This window comes from Coregonus clupeaformis, chromosome 7 (assembly GCF_020615455.1).
Source record: "Coregonus clupeaformis isolate EN_2021a chromosome 7, ASM2061545v1, whole genome shotgun sequence".
NCBI classification, from domain to species: domain Eukaryota; kingdom Metazoa; phylum Chordata; class Actinopteri; order Salmoniformes; family Salmonidae; genus Coregonus; species Coregonus clupeaformis.
The window spans coordinates 12,873,858-12,897,811 of NC_059198.1; the positions used below are offsets into that span (position 1 = coordinate 12,873,858).

General features: G+C 42.0%; 4 protein-coding genes across 9 annotated transcripts in view; 1 reads left to right on the top strand and 3 right to left on the bottom strand.

Moving 5' to 3' along the window:
- Window positions 1-3,505, top strand: part of LOC121569373 (rho GTPase-activating protein 21) — a 109,886-nt gene extending 106,381 nt beyond the window's left edge. For all 4 annotated transcript variants that reach the window (XM_041880269.2, XM_041880268.2, XM_041880266.2 and 1 more), the window contains one exon: window positions 641-3,505. In XM_041880269.2, coding sequence (XP_041736203.2) covers window positions 641-2,317 — 1,677 coding nt within the window. In that variant the 3' untranslated portion in view covers window positions 2,318-3,505. The remainder of the gene's footprint in view (window positions 1-640) is intronic.
- A 4,627-nt stretch (window positions 3,506-8,132) lies between these two features.
- zgc:56231 (uncharacterized protein LOC406257 homolog) lies at window positions 8,133-16,941 on the bottom strand. 3 transcript variants are annotated; one of them, XM_045221172.1, is made up of 19 exons: window positions 15,370-16,941; window positions 15,154-15,287; window positions 14,854-14,961; window positions 14,533-14,652; window positions 14,244-14,382; window positions 13,318-13,502; window positions 13,090-13,186; window positions 12,798-12,980; window positions 12,547-12,658; window positions 12,394-12,456; window positions 11,383-11,529; window positions 10,910-11,075; window positions 10,383-10,559; window positions 10,085-10,224; window positions 9,633-9,798; window positions 9,242-9,386; window positions 8,939-9,045; window positions 8,701-8,820; window positions 8,133-8,620 (listed from the first exon to the last, which is right to left on the bottom strand). In XM_045221172.1, the coding sequence occupies exons 1-19, from the start codon at window positions 15,383-15,385 to the stop codon at window positions 8,366-8,368; spliced, it is 2,580 nt and encodes an 859-aa protein (XP_045077107.1). In that variant the 5' UTR covers window positions 15,386-16,941; the 3' UTR covers window positions 8,133-8,365. The 3 variants fall into 3 exon arrangements, with proteins under 3 accessions (XP_045077107.1, XP_041736207.1, XP_045077106.1); XM_041880273.2 differs by having other exon boundaries at window positions 8,133-8,599; window positions 8,939-9,048; XM_045221171.1 differs by having other exon boundaries at window positions 8,939-9,048.
- Window positions 16,942-17,045: 104 nt separating this feature from the next.
- Window positions 17,046-18,950, bottom strand: rps20 (ribosomal protein S20). Its single transcript, XM_041880300.2, has 4 exons — window positions 18,843-18,950; window positions 17,916-18,015; window positions 17,642-17,715; window positions 17,046-17,267 (listed from the first exon to the last, which is right to left on the bottom strand). Exons 1-4 carry the CDS (start codon window positions 18,843-18,845, stop codon window positions 17,085-17,087), a joined length of 360 nt encoding a protein of 119 aa, XP_041736234.1. The 5' UTR covers window positions 18,846-18,950; the 3' UTR covers window positions 17,046-17,084.
- Window positions 18,951-19,618: 668 nt separating this feature from the next.
- On the bottom strand, window positions 19,619-21,435 carry mos (v-mos Moloney murine sarcoma viral oncogene homolog). Its single transcript, XM_041880289.2, has one exon. The coding sequence runs from the start codon at window positions 21,267-21,269 to the stop codon at window positions 20,256-20,258; it is 1,014 nt and encodes a 337-aa protein (XP_041736223.1). The 5' UTR covers window positions 21,270-21,435; the 3' UTR covers window positions 19,619-20,255.
- Window positions 21,436-23,954: the final 2,519 nt, after the last annotated feature.

The following is a 23,954-nucleotide window of genomic DNA, read 5'->3' on the forward strand; positions in this document are numbered from 1 at the left end:
TCCAGCTTAATGTAGTGTGGGGAGGAAAAAATTGGTAGGTGAGCAGAACAAAGGTCAGGTCACAAGGCAAGATCAAAGCACTGATTCCCCCATGTGTGACAGTAGGCCAGGTGGAGTTTAGTCTGTGAATACTGAACACTAACAAAACAAACAAGCAACAGTATAAACACAGCCTTTCATGTCAAACATTAAACTGTGTTGGGTCCAAACTTCACAAGTCTGTCCAATCTTTACTGGGACATTTTACTTCAACAAAAGGAACACTCACACCATAGACAGTGCAGGAACTGGTGCTTACCATTACTGCACTGCTGTCATCTGGCTGCCTCTCTCAGCTTTGGCTCAGAACACATGAATTCATGCAGAACATCAAGCTTCCCGTGCTGGGCTGCTTAAGTGTGCTGCTGTTGCTGCTTCTGCTGTTGCTGCAAGGCTGGCATGGTTCAGTTGTAGTTGTCGTCCTGTCACTAATGTTCCTACTCTCTGTCCACCCTTTTGGTTTGTGGCATTTTCAGAGGAACAGGTGGAGTACTGGTTGGCCAAGAACTCAGGCAGCGGTTAGAGGGTTTTTCTGTGCGTTGTTCTCCCAAGGGGGGTTTCTGTGGTACAGGTTCTGACTTGTTTCTCTCCCTCTCTATAGGGTTCCTGGGGGTCCGGGAAGGACCAGTGCAGCCGCGAGCACCTGGTCTCCTCGATCTTTGCTGCAGCCAACCGCAAAAGAAAGAAGCCCAAGGACAAGCCGCAGCTTAGCAGCTCTGATGATGACCTAGACTCAGTGTTCCCTAAGAAGGAGCTCCCTGGCCAGAAGCAGAATCACAGCCTCGAGGTGGAGCAAGGGATCAGTGTCAGCCCTGAAGCAAAAGAGCAAGCAAGAACAGGAGAGAAGAAGGAGAATGGGAGAGGTATCGAGCTCACACCCCAAAACAAAAAGGAGCACAGGAACTCTTTCTTTATAAGGGAGAAGCCCTCGTCAAGGCAGCCCTCACCTGCCCCCTCACCCAAAAACTCAGTCTCCCCCAGACTCAGTTACCGCACAGCCCCGCTTGGAAAGCCCTCCTTATCGGACCCCCTGTCCCAGCTGGATGAGCCTACTTCTGATCTGGGCACCATGAGCTCTGGGGCTTCCATGCCCAGGGCACGACCTAAGAAGTGGGTGTCTGGAGCTGCTGCTCCTGATCTATCAGCGGCTGGACCTGGGGCATCAGCTGGGGCAGAGGTGAGTTCCATCACCTCTGACTATTCCACCACCTCGTCCATCACCTTCCTGACTGCAGCAGACTCTAGCGCACTCAGTCCAGAGGTTCTTGGTGGGGACGAGGCAGATGACGAGCGCAGCGAGCTTATCAGTGAAGGCCGGCCCATGGAGACTGACAGCGAGAGCGACTTCCCTGTGTTCGCCACAGGGGGTGGAAATGTCCAAACCATGCCTGCCTTAGTGCAGAACCAGACTGGGCATGGACCAGAAAAGCCTGATCCTGCAGCAGCTGACGGGAGCACGACTCCCAAACTGGAACCCCGTCGCCTCTTTCCGTCCCACAGACTGATTGAGTGTGACACACTCTCCAGGAGGCGGTCCCTGCGACAGAAGACGGATAGCGAGTCATCAATAGAGGGTGGGACTGGCAGCGGGGAACGCGTCGAGGGTAGGTCGGAGTCAACACGACTGTCTCGTGTCTTAGAGGTGATGAAGAAGGGGCGGTCTACCGGCAGCCTCAACTCTTCCTCCCGCAGTGAGTCAGAGCGCCCTCCCGAGCCCGCCTTGCACCTCAATATCACAGAAAGGCTCAAGTTCCGTCTGCGCACATCTGCTGATGACATGTTTGGCGTGGGTGCCCAAAAGAGCCAGTCTTCCCCGGAGACCCGCAGCAAGAAGAAAAACATCCGGCGTAGGCACACCATGGGGGGCCAGCGGGACTTTGCAGAACTGGCCGTCATCAACGACTGGAGGGAGCAAGGAGGGGTGGACCAGGCGGCTGAGCTGTCAGCCATGGACCGCCTCAAGCCAAAGTGCTCCTCTCAGGACTTCTCCATTCGGGACTGGATCGCCCGCGAGCGCTGTCGGGCCGGAGTGTCAGAGTTCAGCATGGACACCCCACCCAAAGTTGTCCCAGAGGGGAACAGGGCACAAGCACAGGGCACCACCCCAGAGAGGCCCTCTGGCTCCCCAGGCCTACAGCCTATGGTGGGGGAGCAAGTGAACGGAGGTGGGCCGCAAGGCAAAAACAAAGCCAGCCTCAACCTGGCGGCTGACGACGCGCACCCACACAAACTGTCAGGAGCACAAGTCGTCCGCTCACGATTCTATCAGTATCTATGAAACAGCAAGGGTGTGTTGAGTGTACAAGAGTGAGTGCATGAGATAAGACAGAACGGGTTTACGTATGTATTAAGATACCTTACCAAGGGTTACTGCACTTCTTTTTTTTTTTTTTACAAAATATATATATTTTGTATATATATATATATATATATATCTACTGTACATATGTGTATAGGCTCATAAGAAATGTAACTGGAGTCAAGTTAAACAGGTTTGTTTGTGTGTCATCGCTTTAGTTGACTTGGTGACTTTGTACTGGAACAGACATTAAAAATTCACTTCCATCCTTGTGCTCAAATCCCAGTAATACAAGAACATTCATAGGTGGTTTTGTGTGATCGACAGCACACACATCAATGGGACGTGAAAGCCTGGACTGTGATGCATTAACTTGAGTATTACTAAAGAATACATAACTAATTCTACAAGAGGTAGACATTTAAGGAAATTACGTTTTCAATGTATATTCTTAATTATGTTGACTAACACAGTTGCTTGTTAGAATTACATTTTTAAAAAATCAGTACTTGAAGTATGCTCATTTCTGAGGGCTGCTTTCTGAGCTGTGTACTGTGGGGAGTTATTTTTTACAGTGCATCATAACAGACATATTTGCTTGAGGGACAGAATTATGGTTGTTTTTATCAAATAAAAAAAATGTAGTGTAATGTATGATAGATGCTTGGTACGCTTGGTATTCGGAACCCTCTGTACAATTCAAGTCCACATTTTAAAAAAACTTTAGTAATCATGTTTGATTCTTTATTAAAGAAAAAGTGCCTCTTGAATTGATTTATGGGAATAGATAGGGTGCCATGTTTTTTCCCACACTTGTAAACACAATATTTTGTTTAATTACTTAATTGTATCAAGGAAACACAATTATTTTACTGTTTTAAAAAAGTAACATGCAAAAATCCAAGCTTCCAATTCTAAGGCATTCCGGTCTTGTTGTTTTTTGGGTCCTATTAAGTTCATATTTCAATGTATATATTATTTTTTTCTCTTTGTATTTTTCAAGTGCAGTAAAAAAGCATGGTTACTTATGACCTGGGAGAAATGTTCATCTCTGAAAACTGTATGAAACAATGCTTCCTGGACAGTGAACAGCTTGCCTGTGTACAGCAAAACAAGGGTGCAACACCCTCCCTCAAGAAACACTGGAAATAAATAATCTTTATTTGATTCTGTTTGTCCTGTCCAGGTTGTTTTACTTTAGACTTAGTTTTCCCGATTTGCAAAGGAAAGCCAATGGAGCACTATACCATGTGCAACCTTTATATAATGTTTAGTTTGGTTGATTTGGGCTCATTTAATCTAAAAATACATTTAGGGTTTCATTCAATCCGTGGCACTGAAGACCTGCGCCACAGTGCAATATAAATGTAAAGGAAATGTTTGTGGCAACTGCATTCGCTGTAAGCGCTGTATACTGTATGTTGGCTCAATCGGAAATAACCTTTAAATTGCACTACAGCACAGATCTTAATAATATAATAATAATATGCCATTTAGCAGATGCTTTTATCCAAAGCGACTTACAGTCATGCGTGCATAAATTTTTGTGTATGGGTGGTCCCGGGGATCGAACCCACTACCTTGGCGTTACAAGCGCCGTGCTCTACCAGCTGAGCTACAGAGGACCATCTTCAGTGCTACAGATTGGGAATCGAGCCCTTAAATAGTTAATGGTCCACTGATATAGATGGTGAAAAGTGAATTGCTGGCTAAAATGATTAGTTTGGGGGAGGTTCCCTGACAATTCTAACACCACAAGTGATGAAAGGTAATATGAGCCTTGAGCTTGCTACTCAAGGAGTAATACAAAGTGGTAATAGTATGGCATTTGTAAGTCATGGATGGGATTACCAGCTGCTGTGTGTCATCGGAATTGCAGTCCAACCTCAACCACCAGAAAGCAGCTGACCAAAGCAGGTATGTGCACAGATAGGGTTCTACCAGAGCACATGCCCGTTTGCCCTATCAGTCTCCAAAGTGCCCTTTTTGGTGGCGGTATTATTTCCCAAAAAAGGTTTTATTTTATTTATTTACAGTGCCTTCAGAAAGTATTCACACCCCTGAACATTTAAATGGTGATTTATTTGTCACTGGCAAAGTGGAATTATGTTTTTTGAAATTTCTACAAATTAATTACAAATGAAAAGCTGAAATGTCTTGAGTCAATAAGTATTCAACCCATTTTATGGCAAGCATAAATAAGTTCAGGAGTAAAAATTTGCTTAACAAGCCACATAAGTTGCATGGAATCACTGTGTGCAATAATAGTATTTAACATGATTTTTGAATTACTGACTCATCTCTGTACCCCATTTTAGTCATTTAGCGGACGCTCTTATCCAGAGTGGCTTACAGTTAGTGAGTGCATACATTTTTTCATACTGGCCCCCGTGGGAAACGAACCCACAACCCTGGCGTTGCAAGCGCCATGCTCTACCAACTGAGCTACACGGGGCCCCACACAGTTCTGTAAGGTCCCTCAGTTGGGCAGTGAATTTCAAACACAGATTCAACCACAAAGACCAGGGAGGTTTTCCAATGCCTCGCAAAGAAGGGCACCTACTGGTAGATGGGTCAAAATAAAATAAAAAGCTGACACTGAATATCCCTTTGAGCAAGATGTAGTTATTAATTACACTTTGAATGGTGTATCAATACACCCAGTCACTACAGATACAGGTGTTCTTCCTAACTCAGTTGCTGGATAGGAAAGAAACCGCTCTGGGATTTCACTATGAAGCCAATCGTGACTTTAAAACAGCGTTTAATGGCTGTGATAGGAAAAAAAACTGAGGATGGATCAACAACATTGTATTTACGCCATAATACTAACCTAATTGACAGTGAAAAGAAGCCTGTACATAAAAAATATTCCAAAACATGCATCCTGTTTGCAACAAGGCTCTAAAGCAATACTGAAATAAATGTGGCAAAGCAATTAACTTTTTGTCCTGAATGCAAAGTGTCATGTTTGGGGCAAATCCAATACAACATCACTGAGTACCACTCTCCATATTTTCAAGCATAATGGTGGCTGCTTCATGTTTTGTTTACCACTTTTTCCTCCCCAATTTCGTGATATCCAATTGGTAGTCAGTCTTGTCCCATCGCTGCAACTCCCGCACGGACTCGGGAGAGGCGAAGGTCGAGAGCCAAGCCGCACGGCTTCTTGACACGCCGCTCGCTTAACCCGGAAGCCAGCCGCACCAATGTGTCGGAGGAAACACTGTACAGCTGGCGACCGAAGTCAGCGTGCAATGCGCCCGGCCGCCACAAGGAGTCGCTAGAGCGCGATGGGACAAGGCCAAACCCTCCCCTAATCCGGACGACACTGGGCCAATTATGGGTCTCCCGGTCGGGCCAGGCTGCGACACAGCCCGGGATCGTGGCTGCATCGTGTTATGCGCATGCTCATAATTGTTAAGGACTGTGGAATTTCAGGATAAAAAAGAAACAGAATGGACCTAAGCACAGGCAAAATCCTAGAGGAAAACCTGGTTCAGTTTGCTTTCCACCCGACACTGGGAGATGAATTTACCTTTCAGCAGGAGAATAACCTAAAACACATGGGCAAATCTACAATGGAGTTGCTTACCAAGAACACAGAGAACGATCCTGAGTGGCTGAGTTACAGTTTTGACTTAAATCTACTTGAAAATCTATGGCAAGACCTGACAATGGTTGTCTAGCAATGAACAACCAATTTGACAGAGTTTGAAGAATTTTGAAAATAATACTGGGAAAATGTTGCACAATCCAGGCGAGGAATGCTCTTAGCGAGACTTAACTAGAAAGAATCAAAGGTGCTTCTACAAACTATTAACTCAGGGGTGTGAATACTTGCGTAAATGAGACATTTCTGTATTTCATTTAATACATTTGCAAAAATTTCTAAAAACATGTTTTCACTTTGTCATTATGATGTATTGGTTGTAGATGGGTGAAAAAAAATATTTAATAAATTTTGAATTCAGGATGTGTAACAAGTCAAGGGGTGTGAATACTTTCGGAAGGCACTGTATATGGTAACTTGGGGGTAAACGTCCCCCTCCTGTAATTCTCACAGAAACCACTGTCCCCTATTGTATTTTTACACTTTCCCTGGATGCCACTAGTCTTGCTCAACTAAATTAAAAAATCTCAACTGTCACTCCAACAAAATGATTGAGGTACTTTGATCTAATATGTCATTTAGAAAAGTTATAATCTAATGAAGTTAGATCTAAAAACGTTTTATATACACCATTAGGAGAACCTAAATATAAATAATCCACTTGGTTAGAGAGAAACATTTTAATCAGTTAATAAAATAGTCAAACTTAAAGTGAGTATGTTTGGGGCAAAACACACCCCAACCAGTCAGGCAAAATGCCCCCAGGGCAATCCAATGCAAGTCAATGGCACCTATATTAGCATTTTCCTAATCATGTCCAAATTATCGATAAGTAACTTCATTTAGTTACACAATACATTTTGAGATACTTTAAGATGATTTGGATAGAAAGTGCAAAACTAACAGTGAGGATATTTAGTGAGATGTGCAGTTTCATTTGGTTTCACTTTTGATTTAAAATAAGAAACCTAGACTTCAGCTTTTAAGAATCAATTTCTCATAAATGCCTAAATAAAATGTATAAAATGGATTTTACCACACTAATCTCCGGGGGGCATTTTGTCCTGCTAGTGGGGCAAAATGCCCCCATTCTAAAGTTTGTTTTTATTGAATAACAAAACAATTCTGCCCGCTTATTTCCCTTCAAAATGTATTTGCCTAAAGATAGCCAGTATGCACTATGCTTCAGACCAAAAAGTTGCAAGTCTTGATTGTTGACCAATGACCAGTCATCAGCAATATCGTGCAAAGATCCAGATTAGTGACCTAAAATAACTTTTTTTTTTTCATTTCCTCCAGATTTGCCTGGCAAAAACAGGTCTACGTTTATCATCCATGTCAAATCTATTACCAACTAATCTTTGCCAGAATAGGCTACCTGGCGATTTGAGTGATCATTTTCATATAGGCCTTTGAGTGGCTACACCAAAACGTGCACCTGGGGGGAGGGAGGCAGGACAGTTCTGTAGCCCATCTTGCGTTTTGAAAATGCATCACCATTTATGGCTTTAATAATATAAATAATGTTGTAGGCTGTGGGTCGCTGATCAAAAACCACTGGGATACATGATAGTGGCAACAAATGGAGTTGAATATAGTAATGGTAGGCTACAGTATTTATTAGAATCTTCAATAGAGTACCACAGTATGAGTCATAATACCCATAAAACCTAGTGATCAAACAGGGAAATTGTTTCAACATGGGTGGTTTTAGAAACACTTAAAATAAGGGCTGTTTCGTGTAGGCTTACCCTGGCTTGACGTTTTGATAACCATGTCTCTAGGACAAGGTGACTTACGAGTTGTGCATAATACTTCACTCAGATTGTGCTGCTTTCCCCCTTGTAATTGCTCAACAAGTATGACTGCAGTAAAAAAAATAATAATTGGGTTGCCCTTTAAGTTTGAGCACATGCCCCCCAAAAGGTCTGTGCAAGGCCCTGGAGCAAAGGTACTGGAGGAAGAGAACTTGTGACTAAATACCATTTGTATGACACCTGAATGTCAAAGAGATGTCCAGCTTTCTCCACTTTGACGAACCAACTTTAAACATAGCAAAAGAGCTGCAAAATGTACTTAGTATTGTTAGGCATTCCATGAGAAATTAAAACTACACTTGAAAGCCGTATAAATGGTCATATTCTTTCAGATATGGTCTTCCAATGAAATGCATCAGAAATATTCAATATACATTTTATTTAAGAGTTAGAAAAACAGAGAACTAAGAGCGCTTTTCAATCCGCATCGCTGAAGTTCAGCGTTAGTGTGATGGAAATGTTCCCGAGTTGCAGAGACCGCATTCATGTCGGATCAATTGGAAATTACCTTTATATTTCTATCACGCAATCTGTAACGCTTCAGCGATACAGATTGTATAGTGCCCTAAAACATTTAAAACGTGGGGAAGACTGTAGTTAGTGGAAGGGCTTTTTCAGCAAGGGTGTGGTCCTGACAGATTTCCTCAGTGTCCTGGCAATGGTGCTTGTTCGTGGCGACGTCACAGATTGCCTAATGTTGGCCATGAAACCACGCTTGGGCTTGGACTGGACAGGGGACTTCTGGGATAGCTTGGCCAGCTCTTCTTTTAACGCCGCCAGTTCTTTGTCCTTCTCCAGATTGCCCTTACCTATACTCTCCAGATCCTGTGCCTGAGAAACAGAGATATGACGCTGTGCACATCAGGTTTTCCTAAGTGACCACTGACAAACTAGGCTTAATTTGTACATGCACACAGGTTCATAGTCTTTACCTGGTCAGCTAGCTTCTTATGTAAAGTCTCTATTTCTGCCGTTTTTTCAAAGAAGCAGTCTCCGGCCTCACGTAGTGCATCATTCAGAACTGTTATCCTTTTTTCCAAAGACACAATCAGCTGGAAATAAGCAAGAGACATGCCAGGTTTGAGTTCCAACACCTGGGTTTCAAAATGTATTACACCGTTTTCCCTTATAAAAACACTGACTATAAGTTATGCCTTCAGGTTTCCTTACCGCTTGTTTCTGCTCACAGAGTTTCTCCACTGCACTTTTTTCTTTCAAAAGGAGTTTGCATCTCTCTGCATCTTTGGAAACAGCTGTGATGACATCACCTGCTGAGACTTCTGAAATCAATAGGTAGATATTAATATCCAGCCTTTCCTGTCATTTAAATTGATATAGGCTTATTGTGCGCACAGTGATTTGCAGTTTAAGTTTATGGTATAGAATATAGGCTCACTTTACACAATCAGATTGACAGTTTATGTTAATGAAATAATAGTTACAATACTGAGGCAAGGGAGATGGTGTACTGACCCGTTGACCCTTCCTCCATAGCCACAGGTGGTGGTGGTGAGATGCTCTCTGTCTGGCTCGAGTTATCTTTGGTTGGAACCATAAATGAACCCACTGTGGAACCTGACAGCTTCCGTTCCATCTCAGACAGCTTCTGTTCTAGTGCCTAAAGGGATTATGAGTTCATGGGCCAGATTTATCAACCCTTTGCACCTAGTACTAGTTGTTTACTTCCCAGAGGAAATAAACCATATAAAACTTATTATAAAACGGGTGCAAACACTTGGAAGATCTGGCCCTAAATGATACGAAACAGAACACATTGGTCTAAATTGACAGAATTAATATCTGACCATTTGAGCAGGTGGTTGTAGCAGGACCTTGTCAGTCACCTAAAGTCAGTGTCTAATACCTCTACTTTCTCCTGCTCAGCGATGAACTCATCAAGGGGTACGTAATCATCCTCTACGCGCTCCAGCGCCCGCTGGTAGGCATGGTCCTTTAGGGCATCCTTGTACATCTCAAATGTGTTCTCCAGCTTCTCCTGGTAGCTCTCCTTCAGCTCAGCCACCTGACGACTAGAGAAACATTTACACTGTCCTTTCATAATGTCATTTGGAAGACAGCTTATGGGTGTGGGCAAATGCACAAACAGTGAATTATAATTGAAGTGAAAACTACATGAATGGTATTCATTAGATCTTAAATTAATTGTAAACTATAGTGCAACAATGCACCCCATCCACCACCAATGTGTAGCACTGACATGGGTGTTGCATGGCAGCCATTTTGCATGAGAACACTAACATAGTGGAAAGGGGGAAGGTGTGATTGTGCCCAATGTGAAGCTCGGGGAACACTCACTTCCTGAGTTCCTCGCTCTCCATGAGTTGCTGCAGCATAGCGTCTCCCATCTCCTTGCGGATGTCAATCTCCTGGACCAAGTTCTTCCGTCGCTCAGCCAGGAGCTTGGTCCTGAGATTCTCGATCACATTCAGGAGATCCTAGAAAATGGGAGTAGTTCAAAGTAGTCAGACACCAGTGATTCTGGAAATTAACATATTAAATGTAATTGCACTATTTTAATTGCATCCGTCCCTATAAAATAAATCAGAAATAGCAGAACAATGGCAAAATATTTTAGACTTTGGATGGCAAATACCTCCTGGGGTAAAATGGACATGTCTGCTTCATCTTCATCCAGCAGCTCTTCTTCAGACAGGTAGTGCTCTAGAGCCTGGTCGTCGATGACCCCGTTCTTCAGCAGAGGCTTCCCATCGCGCCCCACCAGCCGCGGGGTTAGAGACTCTAGAGACTTTGTTGGGATCAGTTGGACCACCTGGGACAACAAAGGAGATTAGTACCCATAGGGCTCTGGCCAAAAATAGTGCACTATATAGGGAATAGGGTGCCATTTAGAAAACACTTCTAAGTGAAGGGTGTCACACTTGTTTACTCCCCCTACCATATTTCTCACACTAATCCTCATCAATGAGGGCGAGTGAACAAGTGCACTTTTGCTAGACATTTTGACAAATGGAATTGTTGACCGTGACACCTATAGGGTGATGAAGGGCATTGCAACTGACCACTACATTTTTCAACCATAGAGACAAGTGCGAAAATCATAGACTCAACTCTAAACCTAGATGGAGGGGCATGTTGACATGGTGGGCGAGAGAGACCAACCTGCTTGGCGATGGCAGAGAACTTCATGACGTGGAGAGTTTCGTCATATGTGGATGCACACTGATTGATGTTCACAATCATGGAGGCTCGGCCCTTCCCACAGAAGATGGACTGGAAGAGACGGGTCAGTTTGCTCTCCCTGAAGGGAATATAGCCGTTCTTCATCCTAATAGAGAAGAGGAAAGGACGACAACCTGTGAGTTTCTCAAATATCAGCTTTCCAATCAGTTTTATTCATGGTTTGGAAACATGTATTTTTATTAGTCTTGTAGATACAATACATTTACCTGACAAATCAGGTTTGTGTGCAACATTTCATCAAATTTGTCAAGGTGGTTTTTTTAGCAGTGGTGTTTATACGGTCATTCTGGTAATCAATGGCAGTGGTGTTTATACGGTCATTCTGGTAATCAATGGCAGTGGTGTTTATACGGTCATTCTGGTAATCAATGGCAGTGGTACTTCTTCTGTACCCATCACTCTGGTTGCTGCGCAGGGCAGCGATGCATTTCCCCAGGATGAGCAGAGAGTTGTTGATGTTCCCTGCTTCCTTCAGCCTCTCCCCAAATGTCTTAGTTTTGCCGCATCTTTCCGAGCCAGCCAGGTCACACAGAGAGAGTCTGGGGTGGAAAAAGACAAAATAATCCCATTCGGAGTATGAAATCTCACAAGGATGGGTTGGTGTCACATGGCTCTATGGTCTTGCAGCTTATTCAGACTTGGACAAAGCGTGGAGTCTTGACAAGTTGCAGCACAGCATTGTAGTTCATCCTAAAACTGCATTATGAATTTACTCAAACACTGAAGCTGACAAATTAAGGATAATGGAAGATTAGATTTCTGCTAACTGCAGTTAGATGAGTGAACCATTGGCTGGATTTTATGTATAAAGCACTTATGGTGACAACCATTGTTTGCCAGTGTTGATTCTAGCTTGAAATACACTTATTCATGTCACCATATTAGAACTTATTGATTACTTGTATAATGAATGTATATGTTGGGGTCAATGGAGGGTGGATAAGACTAAGTGTATGGAAAGTTAATCAGTGGATCCTATGGCGGGAGGCAAAGGGCAACAGTCTGCTTTTAGTCACTGATAAGGTAGGACAGCTGTGGATTAGGGATGAGTAAGGAATTTGGCCCGAGGTCAGGTCAGATGAAGTGAGGAACAGTCCTGTTACACACATGCTTACATGCCCACGAAGGTTCTAATAGGAGGCGGGGCCATAACTACACCAGTGTGTGGAACCAATTAAGGTCCTGACTAGCAACAGAGATGTGTTGGCTATCTAGATGTGCAAGGAGGTGACTCCTAGTAGGAGGGTATAAATATATGTGTTTATGGAAACATGTCTTTGTTTTTGCAGCTGTTTGACCCAGTGGGTGAATAAACTTGGTTTGAGCTTTTCCTAGTCATCCATTTGAGTTTCTCTGTTTAGAACCTAACACCAGGTACAATATGGATGAAAGTCAATACTCACTCTGACATACTCTGAACCACAGTTCCATCAATTCTCAGTAATTTGATGGTAAATATGCTGTGGCTGTGATAGGAGAAAAATTAAAAGATTACTACAATTATTTTATGCATCTCAGCAATCCACAGAGTATAAAATAAACATGAGTGAACATGCCTTCTGCTTGATGAATGGTTCATCTTAGTGGAAGCAGCACTTCGGTTTTTATTTCCAACTCTGAGAATTTTGCATGCCTCCTCTAAGTTGTGAACATTGATCCACTTTAGATCTGAAAGGGGAAAAATATTACCATCCATTTCAGGACTACATGAGCTATGGTCTGCATCAAAGCAACCATTGAATAAAACTGAAGGGAACTTGTGGGTACTTCGTTTTAATGGGCATGACATCCCACTGCCTACACACACCTCTGACATACGAGTTGCCCGCACTGTCCTCACACACACGGAGGGCTGTGCGTCTCTTTGTCTTGAAGGTAGGCGACGCCTGCAGCAGGTCATACACACTCTCGTTGTAGATCTCGTAGAACGACACCCACATGGCGAACAGGCTCCGGTCCCGCTCACCAGACGACGCATCCACAAACTCAACTAGGATGCAGAGAACCACATAGGATCCAGTTTAGGCATTTTTATCATTAGCCATTCCAGAATACAGATGTCTGACTTCAACAGAGATGGGCTTACAGATGTGATGTACCTGTGTTATCAGTGTTATCATAGGAGACTGAGAAGGAGAGGCTTCCCGTAGAGGACGAGTAGGATGAAACTCCACTGACTCGTGGGGGTTCATTTTCCTATGTGGGGGTGAATAATGAAGATAAGGGGGTTAAGAGATTAGGGTAAAACAAACAGACAGTAAGATGACATCTTCTTTACATGACCCATCAACTAATTAGGCTACTCCATATTATGCGTCCATGTTCACCTCTTTGAGTAGAGCAAATACAGCTGCTTTGGTGTTTCTTTCCTGTTTGACCTGGTCAGGCCCTAGGTACTGAGCGTCGCTACTGAGGTACGGCTTCAGATCCATGTTCTCATACTGTCTCCCTTTGATGCGTCTGAAGATGACATCCAACGCCTGGGGGAGAATACCAGGGTCTTTCTGGGATCCTGCAACATACCAAAAAAACAGAAGATTGTCTGTCCCTTGCGACCAGTCCTTCATTGACTACTATCAGTCACAGCCAGGTGCATAGATTTCAACCGATGTGTATAAACCCTGGATGACTGAGAGGGGGCGCTGTATTGAAGCTACTGCACAGCCATTGTGGTACTCCTCCATTGTAAAAAATATTTAGGAAGCTATATAAATTAATGTATTAATGTTTACAGTCATTTGACAAGTATGTTCTATTACAGACACCTTAATGCATATTTTGAAATCATATGTGAACTGAACACAAAATAAAAACATTCCTGAACTTTTTTGGGGGAGTACCAATGCTATGGTCCCCACTACAAAGAAAGTCAAATAGACGCAATTTTCTCTTATTGAAATACTGTAGAATTCCATTAATTCCTATGGAGAACTGCTTCTTCTGAGTACCACCAGTATTGTGTCGGGTGGCTTCAAAGCCTCTAATTGGCCAACACATAGCATTAACATCATTGGTTTCAACAGGTCAACTCAGAAGGATAGAGAAGTACACAGGATATGGGGCAAAAATCCTATGTTTTTCAAGTGTGAGGTTCTCTCGCTCTTACTTGTCCTCCAATATACAAAATGCAAGAACCTAACACAAACAACCCCAACACAGCTAATCCTATCCAAACAGAAGTTGGGAGGAATAATTAGCTTTGATAAGCAGGAAGATTACTATGAGCAGGGAGGTTACTTACTAGTGGACTTACCTTGAATTGTGTGGGTCTTGCCTGCATTGGTCACACCATAGCTGAAGACCAGAGCATTCTTCCCCTCCAGATAATCGTTTACTTGGCTTTTGATGGTGCCGTCGAAGAGATCTGCCTGCTTCGTCTCAGGCCCAAAGATCTGAGTGAAATTAAAACATGACACCAATAACATTACATTTGAGTCATTTAAGAGGCACTCTTATCCAGAGCGACATACAGTCAGGATCAGGAACTGCCCAATCCTTCCTAAACAAACAAGGCATTAAATCACATTACATGTTAGCCAAACCTGAGAGAATGAGAATTGATGCGTCGCCTGGCCAATGCCCTTCTCACTGCTTTTCATGGTAGCAGAGCCTTTGGGCGCATGTAACATTACCGTGCTGGCATTCTCAAGAACCACACAACCCTGCAGAGAGACGAGGAGAACGTGGGAGAGGTGTGGATCAGGGAAGATAGTTTATAGGACATTAGGAAATGGCACCTTCAAATAGTTTGTAGACCTGGGGTCAAGACAATTACGTATATGGTACATTTGAAACCTGACCGTATACACTGAAATATGACTGTTTAGATTAGGATTGGCATTTAAAAATGGCCACATATATACCTGGTCCTCATTGTTGGAGATCTCATCCTTGGAAAAGGGCCTCACCCTTAGGTAGACCCTCAACTGCTGGTGTTTCTGCTGCCGCTCTGCAGTGTCCAACACCTCACTCTGGCCAGGAGACAAAGATCCATTATGAGTCAATACAATCATGGGTTGCATCCTAAATGGAACCCTATTCTCTCTGTAGTGGTCAAAAGTAGTGCACTATACAGGGAATAGGGTACCATTTGGGACAACTATACTATTCATTACTCAAACTGTCAATCAATAGGCCATTGTAACATTTAACATAGGGAGTACCTGCATGGAAGCAATAGAGGAGAGTTCTGAGAGCACGTCTCGATGGGGATTACACGCATGGAGATCATTGCACGTAGACTCCATTGCATCAAGTACTGTGTCATCATGGGTCAAATCAATGATCGTTGCCATGTCTAAGCAAGAAACAGACGTTAGGGACTCAAATGTATGTGAGAACCAATAATTTTGCTGTATTAGGATTTCACGTTTACTTACGACCGGAGGAAGCCATAGTACTGAATGAAATAGATTGATGGTTTACGAGTCAGGAAAAATACACTCCAACAAAAAAATTGATAAAACTAAAAGTATTGTTTATGAACCTCAACACAAGATAACATGCAGTCAGCGTTTCCAATATCAGTAAGCCAAAATACTCTACTGAGGACCAAACAACTTCAAGTTAAAATCACTACTTAATTGAGAACAGGTGGAATCCTGGGTTAACCAATCACTTTTCAGAAGGTTTGCACAACCTCTAATTGGCCCCTAGGCCCTACCTACTACCTAGGGATGTAGATGGTTTTTTAAATATAAATATCAAATAATTTTTTTGTAACAATTAAGTACTTTACTGTAATAGTTGTCCATTAAAATAGACAAAAATAGCTTCTTTAGTAACAAAAAATTCTCAACCAAGAATTTTGCTAGGACTGTCTGTGAGTGGTCTGAGGGGAAAACTGAAAACTGTTATTTGCAGAGGTTTGGAACTCTTTGTTATTGGTCAATTCACCAATTGGTGATGTCACCAGGCAAGCCGAAATTCCCGCCCATTCAAACCAGCTGATTAGAAGGTTCTGTCTATATTGTATTTTTCACACTTTTACAGTGTTCGTTTAATCCGATGTTGTACAATATGATACACAACACAGGAAAAATAGGATTTTGACTGCACTTGCCTTTAAAGGATTGTCCTGGCTTAAGCTAACCTAATGTAGTTGGTGTAAAAGTAAACGACTGAGCGGAGTTCCCACACCCGGTTATCAGCAGAAAAGGAAGCTAGATTGAATTAGCTGTATCCCTGAAAACCAGATACATCAGTTATCGAACTCCGTTATAGAGTTAGTATGGTAATAGTTCCACCTTACCCTCTGATAGGCTATGTAGAATGTCAGCCATATTGTATTCACGCCTTTCAGACATCTTCACGTGTCTAGGGTAGGGGCTTGAAGTCCATTTCATAGGCACTATATTGATTTACAAGGAATGCATTAAGTCTCTAACATGTGAGACTTAATCCAGCCAGTAGGTGGCACCCGGGTTAAATAAGCCAATTCAAAATTAATGAAACGTTCTGGTTAGATATAAGAAATTGACAGGTGAAAGAATCTGTTGGTATTCCATTTTCATATCGACTAGACCGCTTAACTATTGAGATGTACGCAGAATGAATTGCATTTCTTTGTTTTAGGTGAGGGAGGATGCGAGAGGAAGCGAACGCCACAGAATGGTCAGTTCAACTTAGTTCTAAACATTTTGCAACAAGGTCTATTACAGGTATGAAAAGGGGGCTGCCATCAAAGACTATGATAACCAACCCAATAAGGCTTCCCCTTTCCTCAGTGGTAGCATTGGAGGGCTTACTGGTTTCCCATTATCAACAAATTTGAGTTCACATCATAACCATCAAGTGTTACTCTTATTAAAAATGTAAATCCACCAATGACTAAACATCCTGTACTGCAACCCCACTTATGTTATGAGGACCAGGCTCAGTCAAGTTAGGAGAAAAGCCATTGTTGATGAAATAGTCCTACATTGATTGTGCCAATTCCATAGAATAACACTCCATTTTCCAATAAAAGCATCCATCTCCTCATGAGTAGTACAAGTAACCACTGCAACATTTAAAATCCCTCGACATTGAATAATAAGCCAAGACATCCACACAATTCTGTTTCCAGGTTTTATTGCATGGGGTACAAAACAGCTTATGCGTCAGCGATGGTGACCTCAACCTCTACACCAGGCTCAATGCTGATGGAGGTGATCTGCTTGACAATCTCAGAGGGACTGTGCAGGTCGATCAGACGCTTGTGGATCCGCATCTGGAAACGATCCCAGGTCTTGGAACCCTCTCCACAGGGGGTCTTCCTGGTGGTGATGCGCAGAGTCTGAAATGAGATTAGAAAATAAAACAGGATGCCACCCATCAAATGGTGAGAGGAAGAGTCATTAAATATTTTGACTAAGTTAACACCAGCACACCTTCTTAACACCTTTCCCTGGAGCTTAATGCCATCTGGTGGAAAACAAACTACCATTTCCCCTCATTCCAGTTTAGTCCTAGTGACCGTTTTGTTTTCTTAACAAATTGTCATGTCGTCCCCTATTCAATCCGAGCCGCCACTGGGGGAACGGGCAGAAAGCGAAGGGTCATTGATTTGGCATCACCTCTATAGAGACCCGGGGTAGACCACAGATGGGAGTCCCAGGCTGTCAAGGATGCGGAAAAGTCTAGTCCATTGTATATATCTGGTATACATACCTTGGTGGGCATACGGACGGGTCCCTTCACCTTGAGGTTCTTCTCCTTAGCTCCACGGATAAGGTCTGCGCATACTAAGGACACAAAGTAAAATGGCTGCATGTCAAAAGAGGGCGACATTGTGCGCGTCAACGTGCTATCAATGGGCCCACATTGCTCAGAATAGCGTATTATGAATCAGAATTTGTCATAGCTTAAGCTATGTCATATCAAGTGTTTATCCTCATAGCCAAAGATGTTGACAAAGTTAATATAGTATTTAAAATAAGCTTACCCTTTTCCAGAGACTTGACGTTGCGGCTGGTGAGTGTGATACGGATGCGATGGATGGCAACCTCCGACTCAACAGGGGCTTTACCGGTGTCCTTGAACGCCTACAGGTGCAAGGAAAGAATGATGCATGTAAAAAGAGGGCAACTAAGTTGAATGTGTGCTTCAATGTGTAGTCCTGCTCAGAATAGCGTATTATGAATCAGAATTTGTCATAGCACGTTTGTATCCTCAGCCATAAGTGTTGAAGCAATGAATGCATGCATGCAAGGTAGCCAATTCTGACGGTTCTAAATCCAAGCTCCAGAAATAAAGTGAGGGATGAATGATTATTTCAGTAACTGCACCATCTGGGATACATCCTACTGTTTCAATGGCCACTTTAAATGTAAAGAGAATCAATAGTTAACTACCTAACTAGTGCTAACTGAAATATTAAAATGTACAATGCCATGGTTTGGTGACAAGATGTATAAACAATCTACACTTAAGGATTCAAAGTCCGTTAGCCAAGCCTTCATGTCAAAAAAAAGTTATTTAGCATATGGGGGAAGCAATACTGAAAAGGGAGGGAAATGTCCTGTTGGCTAACAAGCTAACGTTAGTTCGTTAGCCAACTAGGCAAAGCCAAAAATCAGGCAGATTGGGTCATACTTCAGTTCCTTGTCTCATTTAGAAGCTACCCAACTATACCTCCTCACATCAAGACAACGCAGAACTACTTCAACATGATCTGATTACACCCATTAATTGGCAGAAAGCCATCCCCCAAAATGAATCGCTACCTAGCCATCTTCGCTAGCTACTACACGTGCAACTGCCCGGATTCAGAGCGACCAACGCTACCGGACTGTTCGTCCATCTACCGTCTCCGCATTGTGAGCTAGTTATATGATGATTTTTGCGTATAGTTCAAGAAAAATAAATTTACCATTTTTCTTTATATTCCTGACCGACTTATTCGTAAGTTCCAAGCGAACAGCGGTGAGTCAGGAACCTGTCCTCACTATCAGTTCTTCGCGAAAGGGCATAAGAGAGGCCTGCTTCCGTTTATATACACACTACATCATGGCACCACGTGACCTTTGTGCCAATAGAATAGCCTGAACACCAAGGAGGCGTATCTGAACCAAATCACCCCTAAAGGCCCCGTTCGAATTATTTGAAAGGGCACCTATCCTCCTGTACTCCCTACTTTGAACACTTGAATAGAATAAAATATAATAGAGACTTTATTATCCATGTTTTCTATTGAGTAATGTAATGTATGTTTCTATGTAATGTATTGCACTGGACCACAATGGAAATAAATCATTGACTTTGTGTTATCCCTGTAAAGTTTTAAAAATGTACTGTGTGTATTTTTTGGGGGTCAAATAAAATCAGTTCTTCCAAGGGACCTAACTTTCCACCTTCCACCTGAATAAGCCTGTATTGTCTCTGTTGTGTGGAGTATGGTGCTGTGGCCAACATCAACTTTTCTGCCTTGTCTGATATGTGATTTTTGCCTGCTATGTAGGCCTGTTATTTCTTTTTATGTTCTGCTGTTTAAACCACCTACATCTAGCTGAAGATCAGCCATTTCATAGCCTAAACCAGGCACATTTGCAGCTATGATTATATTTTTTCCCCCCTTATGAAAATAAAATTTGTTTCATTTTCTTCTGAGACATGACACACCCGTTGTATACATTGTTGTAGGTTAGACCATAGATCAGTCAACTTAAGTTTTAATTTGTAAGTGTAAGCCTAAACACACAATTACCAAACAAATCATTTCAACATGAGCAACACAGGTTAAGCTGTTTTTCTGTTGATACTGTAGAAGTCATCCCACTAATTCAGTTGCAATACTAGAAACACCATTCCAGTACAAATCAAGGATGTTTAATGAAAACTCATCAAATATCTAGAACTTTACATACATTTCAGATGTGTTGCACGCACAGACTGCTGCCGACATTAAAATTTATTTGACATTTAAACATTTTTAAATCCTTATAAATCAAGTAAACAAGTAAAACAATTTAGTCCACAGTGCAAAACCAACTTCAGTATCAGACATTTAAATCGTTCGACGTTCTGCGTTTAAAAAATGAGTAGATTAGGTGGCATGTGTTATAATACACTTAAGCAGTATTGGCAGAAGAATGACAGCATCAAACTAATCTGTGGTGTTCCATTGGGGCTTGCCATTCACAATTCACTTAAATTCAGTAAAACATGGGAGTCTAACTGGCTGTGCGTAAAAGCTGTGCGTAAATTTAAAATGTGTAAAAATGTATGGACACAACTGACGGATCACACCATGAATAGGCTGGCTTGATAATGACAAATAAAAAGATTAAGGTTCGGACCGGATCTTGTCCAGATCTGTGATTACATCTTGAGCGCTTGGTCTCCAGCTTGGCTCGCCGCTCCAGCACTTGGACACAATGGATCGGCAAAGGTCCCCTTGGTGTGAGTTGAAGAAGGACTCAGTGACCGAGGGGCGTAAATCGTATGCAACCACTGCATATAAAACATGCTGCCTGTCGCCTGTATAGGGCTGCTCTCTGGTGATCATTTGCCAAAGAGTGATGCCAAGGGAGTAGATGTCTGATTTTGGAGACACGTCTTCCCCCTTCAACAGCTCAGGCGCTCGGTGGGTGTAGGTGCCCCCGCCATGACTCATTTGGGGCGTGAGGCTGGACAGATCCCCCCCGAGCTCCAATTTCAGTGAACAGCCAAAGTCAACAATCTTACACACATCCTCCCTCGAGACCAATACATTGGCCGGTTTGATATCCAAATGGACAATACCATGGGAATGCAGGAACCGAAGACCATGCGCAATGTTTTTGGAAAACTTAATCCACCTGTCCACTTCGAGCGTCTCGGCGCAACCGTAGATGACCTGGTGGAGATTTCGTTCACCAGCGTATTCCATCACTATTGTGCCAATGTTGTCCCCGTTTTCTAAATTCGCCGGTATGCACGTGGTAGCTGCTATAATGCGCACAATGTTCTCATGGCGTAAATGAGCTGCATTTAGCTCAGCCCAAAAACTTTGCCTGGATGCGAGCTTATTCTTGACGCACTTCTTCACTTTTTTGACAGCGACAGTCTCTCCAAAGTACACACCTCTGTAAACGGACCCAAACCCCCCAGATCCGATGGGCTGCATGGATTGTAGTTCCTTCCAATCAATGGTGGACGACCATAGCCTGGTTGCAACCTTGCCATGGAACCGTTGAGTTGGGACTCGTAGGGTGGAATCGTTGGAATACTTTGCCAGTGGACTGCTGCAAGCTCCAAAATCGAGAGATGGATAAAGGTCTTTAGGCAACAAGCGTGTCGGGGGAATTGGGGATGGCATGTTCGGACCACCTTGTGCGCTTGCTGTAAAACGAGAGCTTGCGCGTGTTGGCTGTCTATTCACACAGCTGTCATTAGATCAGTTGATTGCTGGACCAAGAGGAAGCCCTAATGAGGAATAGCCTCTCATATTTAAAGTCACAGTCTGTCAATTTTCCAGTCATTTCAATAATGAAATATACGTCTACCCTTTGATTTTTTGAATAATACAACTTTTGAAGATCTATAGGCTACTCCATCGTTTTTTTTATGGGAGAGACTTCAATCATGTTTGAAAAGGTAAATGTTGCTCTCATTGAATGCCATTCCTTGAGCACTGTATATAATATAAATCAAGTGCTGCATGTAAAAATGTCATTGGATGAATAGATTTTCTGTCAGTAACCTTCTTTGTTGATCTGCACATCTAACAGAACCAGTGGCTAAAAGTACAAATTGGTTCAATATGCATAGGCTTATCTTTCCTTAAAATGTATTAATTATACATTCTTTTAGCTTGTAGAACTTGAAAATTACCAAGAAAGTCAATTAAAATATAACATAAAAATAAATAAAACTCCAGGACAATTCTCATGCACTTGTTTCACTATAAACATAATTTGTTTCAGTACTCATTTTACACACATACTGACACACACTTAAAAATGGACAAACAATTGTGGACTTTTGCATGAATCCTTCTTTTATGTTTATTGAGCTTTCATTACACTGTGTAATAACACTGGAGTTGAAGACTGCAGCTCTTCTCTCTCATAGCAGCAAGGTATTATGAAAACAAATCAGGTTACTCAGCCAGACAATAAATATTCTGTCTCTTTGGGCGATGTCAATGTTAGAAAATTTATAAAAAGCTGCAGCGTTAATTTCTATTTTACACAACTTATACACAAATATATGAATTATTTTGCCTATATTTATACAAGTACAACAGTAGTTTGTAAAATAGATTTTAAGTAAAATATACATGATTAGCAACATGAGTCCATTCTCACAGGATGGCATTGCAATGAACAACAAAACCAACATGGCTGGAATGCAGTTTGCCTCTGAACAAATCCCTCGGTATAAGTACTACTAGTCCTTTCAAAAAATTTGTCCCCTATCGTGGAGTCAAGATCTTCTTTATCTTCATCAAGGTAATCTCAGCCTGATTTTATACTGAGGCAACAAGTGAACACTCTCCCAAGCCCTTTCATGTCAATCACCAGGATGACAAAGGTTCCCCCATCACACCACCATACAAAGTGAAGGAGAGAAGCATGTGACATTACAGGCAAGTCCATACAAGACCACAAAAAGTCACAGTACAAAAAATAAATGTATATGAAAACAACCAGACACACATGCCGACCATTCAGCTCAATTTTATATTTTTGTAAAAACAAAACAAAGAACTAGAAAAGAGGTCTGTAGCACCTTAAGGAGCTTTAGAAGTATCAGTTAGCAGCTTGATCCAATACCAAAATATTGCAATATTGCAGTGTTTCTTACATACACATTCAACATGGTTCACTGGCACCACTGAAGCTTATAATGAAGGTTGACATGAATTGCTAAAGGTCTGTGTCTCTCACTGAAGAAACCCCTCCAACCAGATCCTCGGTCATCCATCAGGGAACAATAAAAGTGTAAAATATTGGGGTTAAAAAGTATATGAAAATATCAGTGTCCCAAGCACTTGAGCCTTATAAGTTACTCCAATACATTTAGTCCAACCTGTCAATTAAAAAAATAATGGTTAAGTCAACTAAGTGTGTTTAAGTGTAAATACTGGGATAGCTATATACACTAGCTCTCTGAATACTTTATCAAGGGTTAAAAGTCAAACAAATTGCCAGCGTAGATATAGATGGTAAGAAATGTGGCATATTTGAAATGGCAGCAATGATATCTTTACTATCCGACAGATAGATCCCTCAATGAGACACACAGAACATTTGTGCAAGTAAAGCAAAAATGACACTTAATGATAGTAAAACACAGTAAAAACTGTACCTGTAAAAAATAAAACATTTAATATTGTATTTACACATTAACTTTTTCTAAAGAGCTAAATATGACATCTATACTTTATGTAATAAAGGTATTTTAAACAAGAAAAAAAAGTACTGGAGGAAACAAAGGCATAACATTTTCCCAAAGTGCTACGATTATAGAAGAACCTGCCCTATATAGAGGCTTACCAAACATTTTATGTAAAACCACAAACCTTCAAGATACATTGATAGCACACACCCCCATAACACTTGAAAACATTATACAGGCATTCAGCTTCCCCTTTCAATGACATCCCGTGGCCCTTACTAAAGTGATATTTTCATTCAAGAAATGTTTGAAGGAACATGGAGGATTCAAAGCAGTTTTCTGCCTTAATGATTATTTTTAACAGAGTAAAACAATGTGAGTTTGCAAATGTTTTGCTCCAAGGGAAAACACTGCTGGACAGTCTGTGTTATGTTAAATACATTCACACCATTTGAAAGGTTGTGATATACAGTACAAACTGAGCATAGTCTTTTTTGAAACATACAAGTTGGAGATAAAGCTGAAGTTGCAACCTAAAGTGGACCTCACTGTAAATGAACAGCCCAGCTACTGTACTTTTTCAGTCATTATGATCAATCAAATCAATATCCACTCCCATTGGTTACATGAACTTACAGAGTTGGTCTACATGAGAATTGAG

Excerpts from the sequence above, each read along its gene's own strand:
- zgc:56231 (XM_045221171.1), bottom strand. Across the intron at positions 13,503-14,243 it reads CAAGACCCACACAATTCAAG|GATCCCAGAAAGACCCTGGT; the intron begins GTAAGTCCACTA and ends GGTATGTTGCAG. Across the intron at positions 8,621-8,700 it reads ATAAGAAGCTAGCTGACCAG|CGTCATATCTCTGTTTCTCA; the intron begins GTAAAGACTATG and ends TGATGTGCACAG.
- rps20 (XM_041880300.2), bottom strand. Across the intron at positions 17,716-17,915 it reads CGTCAAGTCTCTGGAAAAGG|TATGCGCAGACCTTATCCGT; the intron begins GTAAGCTTATTT and ends TTGTGTCCTTAG. Across the intron at positions 17,268-17,641 it reads CCGTCCGTATGCCCACCAAG|ACTCTGCGCATCACCACCAG; the intron begins GTATGTATACCA and ends ATCTCATTTCAG.
- mos (XM_041880289.2), bottom strand. The coding sequence starts at position 21,269 with ATGCCATCCCCAATTCCCCCGACACGCTTGTTGCCTAAAGACCTTTAT.